Source organism: Podarcis melisellensis (assembly GCF_964234715.1).
Source record: "Podarcis melisellensis genome assembly, chromosome: 3".
Classification (NCBI taxonomy): Eukaryota; Metazoa; Chordata; class Lepidosauria; order Squamata; family Lacertidae; genus Podarcis; species Podarcis melisellensis.
Genome location: NC_138530.1, coordinates 20,265,370 through 20,278,086, shown reverse-complemented (window position 1 = coordinate 20,278,086; position 12,717 = coordinate 20,265,370). Strand labels below are relative to the sequence as shown.

The 12,717-nt window shown below is 42.5% G+C and overlaps 1 protein-coding gene across 1 annotated transcript in view; it reads left to right on the top strand.

Moving 5' to 3' along the window:
- Nucleotides 1-12,717, top strand: part of PRKCE (protein kinase C epsilon) — a 302,630-nt gene that overhangs the window by 215,246 nt on the left and 74,667 nt on the right. The window contains exons 8-10 of the mRNA XM_081903955.1: nt 3,864-3,960; nt 5,569-5,780; nt 8,982-9,155. Coding sequence (XP_081760081.1) covers nt 3,864-3,960; nt 5,569-5,780; nt 8,982-9,155 — 483 coding nt within the window. The remainder of the gene's footprint in view (nt 1-3,863; nt 3,961-5,568; nt 5,781-8,981; nt 9,156-12,717) is intronic.

Genomic DNA, 12,717 nt, shown 5'->3' with positions numbered 1-12,717 from the left:
TTCTGCACCAGCTGAAGTTTCCGAATCGTCTTCAGAGGCAGCCCCACGCACAACACGTTGCAGTAATCTAACCTAGAGGTTACCAGAGCATAGACAACAGAAGCCCTGGTCCAGATAGGTGCGCAGCTGAGCCACCGGCCCAAGCTGATGGAAGGCACCACTAAGACCACCTGAGCCTCTAGCGACAGCAGTGGATCCAGAAGACAACAATCCCATAATTGCAACCATGAAGCAGGAATTCCAACAGAAGTACCCCCAAGCTGTGTACCCATTCCTCAGAGGGAGTGTTACCCTATCAAGAGAGGGCAACCCTCCACTCATCCACCCACTAACAGTGCCTCAGCCTTATCTGGATTGAGCTTCAGATTGTTGGCTCTCATCCAGTCCCTTACTGAGGCAAGACAACGGTCCAGCACATCCATGCCACACCTGCAGATGTAGAGGAGAATTAGAGTTGTGTGTCATCAGTATATTGCTGACAACGTATTCCAAAGCTCTGCATTCAGAAGTTCTCAAGTTCAGTTCAACACAGGTAGGGCTGGATGAGAACCCTGCCTGATATCACAGAAGGCTGTTGGCAGTTGGTATAGACAGCATTGACCTAGCTGTCCAATGGTTTAGCTTAATATAAGGCAACTTCCTAGGTTCCCATATGGAGAAAATCAAAAGCAGTTGGACAAAATAATGGCATCGTCCCTGCTAAACTTGTGCTCTTTGGAGTACACAAACCGAGTGAGCTGGAAGAAGCCCTGGAAGAACATAGACTGCTTTGACCTCAGTAGTGATGAAGTCAAAAAAGGCTTTATTATTTTTCAATTGTCAGAAGGAATCGTTCTTGTCAGAAAGCCATGTAAACATCAAAGCTACTACTTTGAAGTCCCCTTGTGAGAACACATGTGAACATAAATATTCTTATCTAGTCGAAAAACTGGCGTGAGATCATTGTCTTGCCAGATGTTCCTCTCTACCCCCCGTGATATTACAGTGATGACAAATGGAAACGCACTGAAATAACATTCTCCCAAAAGAGAATTGAATTCAGCAGATGCTCTGCAAAGCCACTTCACAGAAGCTGATCCCTTCTGCATTGGGTAAAAAAATAAAATAAACCACAAACCGCAAACCATCCCTTGGACCTCTTTATGCCAAGAGTCGCACATAACATCAGTGCACTGGATATGTCTGTTCAGAAGGAAGCCCTACAGAGTCCTCCCAAGTATATATGGACAGGATTCCTGTCTTTATCTCCTGCAATCCGTTAACCAGTGTGGTTAACTAGAGAGCCAGTGTGGTAGTGGTTAAGAGCGGCAGACTCGTAATCTGGTGAACTGGGTTCGCTTCCCCGCTCCTCCACATGCAGCTGCTGGGTGACCTTGGGCTAGTCACACTTCTCTGAAGTCTTTCAGCCTCACTCACCTCACAGAGTGTTTGTTGTGGGGAAGGAAGGGAAAGGAGAATGTTAGCTGCTTTGAGACTCCTTCAGGTAGTGATAAAACGGGATATCAAATCCAAACTCTTCTTCTTCTTCTTAACTGCACACAGCAGTCCTTGGAGAGCCCTCCATTTAGAAGTGATATGCATGGTGCCCGTTTCCCAGTGGGAATTGCTGGGTCCTGGTCTTGTCCCTGGCAAGGAAAGATGCTGTTCCAGGGGGTTGTAGTCACCTAAGTCACCTACTTAATAGACCCAGTGACATTAAGAAACCTAAGTTAGTAATTGTGATTAATAGCAATGTAAAAGCTAGTTGGATCCCTCATAGGGTGTGTTGTGCTGGTCTGTCAGGTACATAGCACGTAGATTTCCCCATATGAACTGACCCGGACCCTGCAATCATCACTTGAGGCATTTCTTTCTTCATGTGCCTCCTCCATGGGAGGTCCAGAGGGTGACAACATGCGAACAGCCCTTTTCTGTGTTGGCTCCCTGTTTCTGGAATGTTCTCCCCAGGGAGGCCTGCCTGGTGCATTAGTTACACACTTTTAGGCACCAGGCAAAAAGTTCCTCTTCTCCCAGACCTTTGGCTAATTATGCAATCGGTGGCCTTTTAAATAGTGTGTGGGAGTGTATTGTTTGGTTTTGTGCTTTTTTTCCTGGGGGTACTCAAGGGTATGCAGTACCGACACCGTGTTTTTCTAGAAGAAAAGCACTGGTTAAAAGTGTAGCACTTACTATAACAACTTCATGGTGAGTACCGCACCTTTCTTTCTAGAAGAAAAGCAGTGGTTATTATATTATGTATTTTGGTGTTTTTATATTGTAAACTGTGATTCTCGAATGAAGGGCAGTATACCAATTATTATTATTATTATTATTATTATTATTATTATTATTATATACTTGCATATAGGAAGATGATGGTTCTATGTGCTCTTGACGTCTACATCAGTCCCCCCACCCAATATGTTTAAAGCATTCTTATACCACTTTTAACAATTATGGCTCCCCCTCCAAAGAATCCTGGGAATTGTAGTTGCTTAAGGATGCTGAGGGGACGCGGGTGGCACTGTGGGTTAAACCACAGAGCCTAGGACTTGCTGATCAGAAGGTCGGCGGTTCGAATCCCCGCGACGGGGTGAGCTCCCGTTGCTCGCTCCCTGCTCCTGCCAACCTAGCAGTTCGAAAGCACGTCAAAGTGCAAGTAGATACATAGGTACCGCTCTGGTGGGAAGGTAAACAGCGTTTCCGTGCGCTGCTCTGGTTTGCCAGAAGCGGCTTAGTCATGCTGGCCACATGACCCGGAAGCTGTACGCCGGCTCCCTCAGCCAATAAAGTGAGATGAGTGCTGCAACCCCAGAGTCGGTCACGACTGGACCTAATGGTCAGGGGTCCCTTTACCTTTAAGGATGTTGAGAGTTATTAGGAGACCTCACACAGAGCTACAGTTCACACCACCATTAACAAGTCACAGTTCCCAGGATTCTTTGGGGGAAGCCATTACTATTAAAGTGGTATGGCTGTGCTTTAAAGGTGTGGTGTGGTCTTGGGAGGTGTTTTAAATGTGTGGTGGTGGCATGCCCATAAATCTCATGTTCGTAATCAGCTGTTTTACCTCATTCTATCAGCTTATTGCACTTATATTCGTCTGAAGAGACTTGCATATTTAGTTTCCAGGTGATCTTCTGTCTAGGCAACTTGTATGACAAGACATTCTTAGGATCCACAGCATCACATGCCATCAGACCAGGAATGGGGGACCTCTGGTCCTCCAGATGATTTTGAACTACAACTTCCATAATTCCTGACCATTAGCTGGGACTTACGGCAGTGGAGCGCAACAACATGTGAAGGGTCAGAGGTTCCCCATCCCTCTTCGAGATGGGGATTCTCCTGACATAAATCATGGAGAATTTAGAAAAGCTGCATTTGGCAAGTCAAGCATCTTTCATTTTTTGGCGAGCAAAATGTGGTTGAAATCCACTAAATCTCCTCGTTTGCACAGCTCCTGTGCAGATTTAATTACACTGGTGTTGGAATGGTGCTCAGTGAATTCTGGCCTTTCATCCTGACATGACACTGTAGAACTTGTGTCAAGAATCCTGTATCTTGTTTCAGAAGTTACGGGTTGTTGTTTGTAAAGAGTTTCTATATGTGGTCTTTCTAGCAGCATTTACATGACCTTCTTCAAACAAGTTAAGATTTCAACGCAATAAATGCAAGTTTTTTTTCTCTCTCTTTTTAAAAAATGAGCTGCTATGCTTGTCAATCTGTAAAGCAGATGGCAATTCAAGGAGGGTTTTCAGTTGCCTTCCTCTTTGTGTGCAGAAGCTTTGCTATTTGGAGCTGCGTCTTTGTGCTCTCATAAATGTCATGTCAGAAGAACACCTTGCGGTGGTTAAGCATCTCATTTCTCTGTCTATTCTTAGCTTGTCCCAGGTGCAGAATCTCAACCACCGGTTCCTGGATCCTCACCAGGAGACGATGACAGATCAAAGTCGGCACCGACTTCTCCATGTGATCAAGGTTTGCCCCCTTTTATTTTATATTTATGAATATTTTGCATTATTTTGGGGGGTCTCGCTGAACTGCAGCCTTGTAAACAATGTGGCCCCAACATCTCAGATTTAATGAAGAATGGATTATGAAAGAACTGGTGTCATAACATGGCCATATCACTCAGATGGGATTGCCATTTGCCTTGCACTGTCTTTCCTGCTCAGTAGAGCAGAAGGACATACTAGCTTTGAAGATTCAGGAGAAACTGCTGAAGGCTTTTTGGGGACCATCTAGTGAGATGCTGTCTTCTGCAGAGGTAGCAAAAATGGTGCCCTCCAGATGTTGGTGGACTCCAACTCCCATCAGCCTCAGCCAGCATAGTCACTGGGCAGAGATGATGGGAGTTGTAGTACAAAAAAGACATATCTAGAAGACATCATATTTGCTGTTTCTGTGAGTTGCAGCAGCTTTCCAATGTCTCTGGGGCATGTCCCAGCAGTGGAACATTAACTGGAGATGTTGAGGACGGATCCTGGAGTACCATACACAAACTACAATCTTTCTATCTATCTGGGGGCTGCAGTTTAGTGGTAGAGCATTTTATTTGCATGCAGAAGATCCCAGGTTCAGTCCCTGGAATCCCTGCAAAGGGCTGTCTGAAATCCTACAGAGCCACCAATGGTAGTGTAAATACTTACCTAGATGGACCAATGGTCTGATTAATGTAGGGCGTCTTCCTGTGTTCCTGTCTGTTTGTTTTCTGTCTGTCTATCATTCATCTATCTATCTATCTATCTATCTATCTATCTATCTATCTATCTATCTATTTATCATCTATCTATCTATCAATCATCTATCATCTATCTATTTATATCTTATCTATCTATCTATCATCTATCATCTATCTATCTATATCTATCATCTATCTATCTATCTATCTATCTATCTATCATCTATCATCTATATCTATCTATCTATCATCTATCTATCATCTATCTATCTATCTATCTATCTATCATCTATCTATCTATCTATCTATCTATCTATCTATCTATCATCTATCTATCTATCATCTATCATCTATACACACACACACATGTATGTATGTGTATACATACATAATAATATTGACATCTGATGCCCTTTTAAAATGTGTGTGGAAGGGGAGATTATTGGGTTGTTGTCGTTTTGTTTTTATTATGTATTTTCTAGATTCAGGTAGGTAGCCGTGTTGGTCTGACGCAGACAAAATAAATAAACAAAAAGTTTAAAAATTGTCCAGTAGTGCCTTAGAGACCAAATAAGTTTGTTCTGAGTATAAACTTTCGTGTGCATGCACACTTCTTCAGATACACATGAAAGCTTATACCCAGAACAAACTTAGTTGGTCTCTGAGGTGCTACTGGACAATTTTTAAATATTTTTTATTTATTTAATATGTATTTTCTTGGTGGTTTTTTATATTATGGTTTTATGCTGTGAGATCTACTGGTATAGGGCAGTTTAATTTTTTTAATGGTGATGATGATGCGTCATCCTGATGCAACCAAGATCTTGGTATTGCTGAAGCTTAGCTCTTCCATGTGTGTACGTATTAAAATATCTGTCCACTGTTGTCGTTTTAAACTTTCACAGAAATCAAAGAGCTTGAAAATAACATTAGGAAAGCATTGTCATTTGACAACCGAGGAGAAGAGCACAGGGGAGGAGCGGCGACCTCGACTGACGGCCAGCTTAACACTCCCGGGGAGAACGGCGAAAACGGAGAGGTCAAAACACAGACCAAGCGCATGGGCCTCGAAGAGTTTAACTTCATTAAAGTGTTAGGGAAAGGCAGCTTCGGGAAGGTGAGCAGTCCTTGATTGCTGCTTGTTTCCACTGTGCACATTAAATACAACAACATGCAGTACTGGTAGGAAGAAACAAGGTTGAGGCATGGCTGAAGCTTATGGCATATCTGTGTTTGCATCCATGTACACCCTCCTCCGGTGGTCATAGGGATTACCAAATCCCTATGTAGGCCTTCAGCAAATTTAAAAGACAATATATCACGCCATGCATCAATTCGATCATGCATTGGGGCTTGGAGGTTTATGGGTAAGCCCGTTCCATGGCCTGATTTGAAAGAGGGTCAGTCTGGATCACCTGTAAGTTTTCAGATCACCCAGATTATGGCTGTGTCAGGGATCTGAATTCTTCTTCTTCTTCTTCTTCTTCTTCTTCTTCTTCTTCTTCTTCTTCTTCTTCTTCTTCTTCGCACCCCGCCCATCTGGCTGGGATTCCCAAGCCACTCTGAGTGGCTCCCAACAGAATTAAAAGCACAATAAACTATCAAACATTAGCAACTTCCCTAAACTTTGGCCACTGCACCTCACTGGCTCTCGCTATCTCGGTTACCTGGCACAGAATCTCTTGCACGGTACAGTGGTACCTCGGGTTACAAACACCTCGAGTTACAAACACTTTGGGTTAAAGACTCCTCTAACCCAGAAGTACTACCTCGGGTTAAGAACTTTGCCCCAGGATGACAACAGAAATCGTGCTGTGGCAACGGGAGGCCCCATTAGCTAAAGTGGTGCTTCAGGTTAAGAATGGACCTCTGGAACGAATTAAGTATGTAACCAGAGGTGCCACTGTACCTTTTTGGTCTATGCACTGACCCCATAAACTTGATTGCACTGTCAGTCCTGTCAAGCCATGTCTCAGGCTGCTAATTCTGTGCTGCTTGGTTCTGTGGCTTCTCAAGTATATCAGCACAATGCAGGGAAACAGCTGTTTAGTCCAGAGATAGCTATCTGGATATTATTGAGCTACCATTCCTATCTATCTTGGTCAGCATGGCTAATGGCCAGTGATTGTGGGAGTTGTAGCCCAAGAACATCAGATAAAACAGGGGATTTAGATGCAGAAGGCCAAGGTTTAAATCTTCTTAGCTGGGTGCTGCTTTACTTGGGCTGCTTTACTTCCATTGGTGGTTCTTGGAATAATTTATAAAAGAACTGGTACCACACATGGCCTGAAAAATGGCATAGAAATTATTGCCAGAGATGTATTTTCTCGGTGGCACTGAACAGGTGTCTCTTTTTTAAGTTGGCTAGTTTTTTTATTTTTAAAAAAGTCAGTGCTGAATTGTTTGTTAAGTTGAAAGTGTGCCTGCCAATTGAAATGCTAAGCTGCTGCTGGTGTCTTCTGTTGAGGCACTTGACTGAAAAAGCACTCCATAGGGAGGCTGACATTTATTCTCCCTGAAGGTGATTCCTGCTCTGCATGCCCTGATTTTGCAAGTCAGATAATTTGCTTTTTCAACTTGCCAGCCATGCAGACTCAACAAGGCATGTAAATGTTAGGCTGTGTTTGCTCGGACTCCTGCTGTTCTGCCGTAAGGAGGACTTGCAGAGGTGACTTTAAAGTGGCAGCATCAAATCCCATTCGGCTCTAGATGCGGCCCAGCCTTAGGTGGAAACAGTCTGAAATTCGAAGTGACAACAGAGCCAGGATGCGTGCAATTCTAAAGCCCAAGCGAGGCACACTAAAAAAAAATCACTGGGGCAAAAACTACAAGAAACAAGTGCATTGAGAATCTGGATTTCATTTATGTCTGGGGGGAAAACAGATCCACATTTTGCACTGCTGATTCTTGCTGCAAGCATGGAGATCAGGCTTGGGGAACCTTTTCAAGCCCAAAGGCTGCATTCTCTTTTAGGCAAGCCTCCATATCCCACACACAAGTGGTGGGCAGGATTCAAAGCTAATTTGGGCAAGGCAAGCAAGTTGGATTTTAGCTTTGTTTCTACACACATCCCTCTCTATCCTCAGTTCAGGAAAGAAAGGCTTATTGCTTAAGTAACTAAGTAAGTAAATTTTTATTTATTTGTACCCCGCCCTCTCCGGCCAAGACCAGGCTCAGGGCAGCTAACATCAAATGTCAAATATATTAAAACACAATCAAACAATTGATTAAAATACAGCTTAAAAATTAGAATCAGGATGAAATTAAATAACTGCATTCCAACCAGGCAAAAACAACTCCAGGATGGTGCAAAGCAGGGATAGTGAGGGATATGGCTTGAGGAGAAGGCTGTTGCCTGGGGAGTGTCCTGAGGGCCAGATAGAGAGGCCTGGGTAGAATTTCAGGCTGGAACTGTGGCCTAGTGTGTATCTTTTCTCCATGAGGCCTAGTCTGCCTAGCCGCCTGAGGAACCATAGTTCTTGTGGTGCTGGAGACTGGCTTTTTGGAGGCCCTAGATCACACTCACACACACACACACACACACACACACCCCTTATAATTTCTGACCACTAAAGAGAGGAAAAATCCTTTTATAGGAAAATCTAAAAACTAGGAATACTGGAGTTCTCTACTTGCCCCCTTGAAATTATTATCTTATTCTACTCCAGCAGGTCCCAGGCTGGGTGACAACCATCTACAATTCAGGATTAAAAGCAGTTAAGACAAATTGCAGCCACAGGAATAGGGTGGACCCTGAACAGACGCATTTCAGGGGTAAAGAAGGGTATCTTCAGCATTCTTCGAAAGCTGAACAGTGAAGAAGCCAAACGCACCTCGTTTGGGAGGAAATTCCAAAACTTAGGAGCAGCCGCAGAAATTGCCTTCTCCTGGGTTGCAACCCCCTGAATATCCAAGGGTGGTGAAACCACCAAAATGGTTCCCTCTGCTGAGCTTAATGTTTGAGAAGGTCTGTAGGGAAGGAAGTGGTCTTTCAGATACTGTGGGAAAAGGCATTTTGCTTCAAGATTGCTGTGTGTGCCTCTCCATTCAGTGAGTTTTATTCAGTGTGGCACTAAAGAGATCATTTTGCCAAATGAAATGATTGCTCATCTCTTTTCCTCACATGATATTCTGGGAGTTTCCCCAACTCTCTGGAGCTGATTTGTGGGGAGTGGGGATTCCCACTGCACTAACAGGGATTGTTGTGCTGGCTTCCACTAGTGCAAAATTTCCATTTAATTTCTCTTTTTAGCTAGTTTAGTATGTGAACAACTTTCTCTTTGCCGTGTGTAAAAGTGCAGTTGCCTCTTTGTTGCAGGTCATGCTAGCCGAGCTAAAAGGCAAAGATGAAGTATATGCCGTGAAAGTCTTAAAGAAAGATGTCATCCTACAAGATGATGACGTCGACTGTACAATGACAGAAAAACGGATTCTGGCGTTAGCACGGAAGCATCCTTACTTAACACAGCTCTACTGCTGCTTCCAGACCAAGGTAGGTTCCATAAATCTATCACCAGACTTGAGGAACCAAACCTCTGCGGAATCTGGCCTGTGTGTCAGTTCATTAAAAGTCCAGCCGAAACACATTGCACTGTAAACCAGAACAACTTTGCTGCAACAGAATGAATTTGTATCTAGCAAAGTGATTCTGTGAACGGTTAGATAAAAGAAAGAATAGTACATGGGTAGGCAAACTAAGGCCCAGGGGCCGGATCTGGCCCAATCGCCTTCTAAATCCAGCCTGCGGACGGACCAGGAATCAGTGTGTTTTTACATGAGCAGAATGTGTCCTTTTATTTAAAATGTATCTCTGGGTTATTTGTGGGGCCTGCCTGGTGTTTTTACATGAGTAGAATGTGTGCTTTTATTTATAATGCATCTCTGGGTTATTTGTGGGGCATAGGAATTCGTTCATTCCCCCCCCCAAAAAAAAATATAGTCCGGCCCCCCACAAGGTCTGAGGGACAGTGGACCGGCCCCCTGCTGAAAAAGTTTGCTGACCCCTGGAATAGTATGTTTGCAGCTCAGAGGGCAATACATTTGAAATGGGATGCTTTGTTCAGGGGAGAAAAAAACCAAATAGTTTAAACCGAACAGCATATGAAAACAAATTGAAGCAACTGGATCCTGTTTATGATGAAAGATGATTAAGAAGCGCTTTTATAGGGATGCGTGAGGAATTTGATCTCTGTGGATTTCTCTGCAAAATGACCTGATCTACACCACTCAGACTAACGGGCGGGTTGGAACAGCTATCCATTGGATTTCTCAGGTTGCAGTGCATTTCCTGGCAGTTTAAATACCGTATTTTTTGCTCTATAAGACTCACTTTTTCCCTCCTAAAAAGTAAGGGGAAATGTGTGTGCGTCTTATGGAGTGAATGCAGGCTGCGCAGCTATCCCAGAAGCCAGAAAAGGAAGGGGGATTGCTGCTTTCACTGCGCAGCGATCCCTCTTGCTGTTCTGGCTTCTGAGATTCAGAATTTTTTTTCCTTGTTTTCCTCCTACAAAAACCAGGTGCGTCTTATGGTCTGGTGCGTCTTATAGACCGAAAAATACGGTATATCAAAATACACGTTTAAATATATACATTTTTGAGAGAATCAAACAGATTTAAATATGTACTCTAATATGGCATATGAGAGGGATGTGAAACTAGAATGGAATTATGGCTAATAACGTTTGAAAGTGACATGGAGTGGAAATCTCCAGATTCTTCCTTCTCTAGAGCTCTGTGCTCTCAAATATTTAAATAATATTCCATTTAAATGGCAGGAAGGAAGATTTAAAATGTTGGGGGCAATCCAGATATCTTTTGCTAAATCCAATTGAGGACAACAAAATAAGATTTATCGTATTTTTCCGTGTATAACATGCCCCCATGTATAAGACGCCCCCCCCCCCCATTTTTTGGGACTCAAAATTAAGAAAATGCACTATGCACGATCCATATATATTTAGGAAAAAATATAGTCTTATACACACAAAAATACAGTAATTGTGACTAGCTTGAAGCCCCAGTGATTTAATGGTGACTTAGTCATGACTATGTTTTGTTGGATTGTGATGAAATTGTATTTATTTATTTATTTATTTATTTATTTATTTGTTTATTTTTGCTGGGGGTGGGAAGAGAAATTCAACGTGTAAAATTTTGCAAGGGACAGTTGGGTATTTCCTTCACTTAAAGCAGTGTTGGGGAACCTCACAGCTGCTTTGCTTGACTCCAACTCCCATCAGCCCCAGCAAGCATGGTCAATGGTCAGGGATGAAGGAAATTGTAATCTAGGTACCTTTGGAGATAGACCTTTGAAGGGGAGAATGCAATCTTGGTGGAATGCATATTCTCTTGATATACCTTATAGTAGGATGCTTGGGGGATTGGATAATCTGTGTTTTGAGGCAAAACACATTTTACAGAAGTACAGTGGTATCTCAGGTTGCATATGCTTCAGGTTACAGACTCCACTAACCCAGAAATAGTACCTCAGGTTAAGAACTTTGCTTCAGGATGAGAACAGAAATTGTGCTCCGGTGGCGTGGCAGCAGCGGGAGACCCCATTAGCTAAAGTGGTACCTCAGGTTAAGAACAGTTTCAGGTTAAAAATGGACCTCCAGAACGAATTAAGTTCTTAACCCGAGGTACCACTGTATCTTCATAGCATTTTTCATTATAAATACTTGTGCAGACTTAGGTTAAGAAAATCACAGATTAATGTGCAAATGGGATAGAACAGATTTATGAATGAGCAAATGTGGAAGTGCAGAGGGTTAGAAATCGTAGCATCACAGAATTGTAGAGTTGAAAGGGACCGTGAGGCTCATCTAGTGCAACACTCTGCAAGGCAGGAATCTCAACTAAAGCATCCATGATAGATGGCCTTCCAACCGCCAAAGAAGGAGAGTCCGCTACTTTCTGAGGGAATCTGTTCCACTGTCGAACAGCTCTTACCGCCAGAAAATTCTGTATTTTTAGTTGGAATCTCCTTTCTTATAGCTTGAATTCAGTGGATGAACGGATTCATTCATTCCAAACATTCTGGTCATTGATGCCAAGATGTTGTCTTTTGTAGAAAGCGGCACTCTCTTTTCTGTATGTGAATATTTAAATGGGACTTGTTTCCTTTATTTTACATTATGCTGAGCATGCTTTAAAAACCAAAACAAAAAACTATAATGCTGCTTTGCCAAACAGATGATTTTTTTTTTTAAGTCAATGATTATGTAGCCCACCAACCAATTCTCATGTGCAACCTCCATTGTAATGAGCAGTGCTGGTTTTCTAAAAGGACTTTTAAAATATATGTCCTGTGTTGCCTTTAAATGCCAGAAGGTGGCACTGAAGATACAGAAAGAAAGGGGAAAACCAACTCCCCCCCCCCAACCCCAACCCCCAATTACTTTGGTTCTGTCTCTCTGAAGGAAATGAGGTGGTTACATAACTTCATACATGCAGTAGGAGCTGCATTGTAATCGATTTTGAATTCTCTTTTAAACTATTCAAAAGGACAAACACAGGCAGATCTTGCTGCTTTTACATAGCACACATTTGTTTATTTATTTGAAACCATTTATGAGTCTCTTCCCATAAAATACCTCAAAGCAATTTCACAGTAAAAGCATCAACAATGAAAAAAATAACTTCATATGTAAAAACAACCTAAAACAATTTCACATGTGATAACAATTCTAATTCCAATACAGATAAGATGTTTCTCGGTGGCTTATTTGCATGTATTATGTATGCCTTGACATAAGTTATAGCAGCTCTTGGCTTGTTTATAAGATTTCTCACCCCACACCCTTCACTACAAGGTCCCAGGGCAGGTTACAATAACATCATGCACCATCTTAAAAAAAAACACACACAGAAAAACCCCCAGAAAACCAGAACACTTGTAAATCAAGTAAAGCCAAATGAGAAAAGAACAGTATAAATTCAACAGTTAAAGTCAATGTCTCAGTTGCAGACTTAAGAAAGAGAAGTTTCTTGTAACTACCAACATCAGCTCTCATGCTGCCAACTGCAAGAAATACTCCTTGAGACGGAAAACA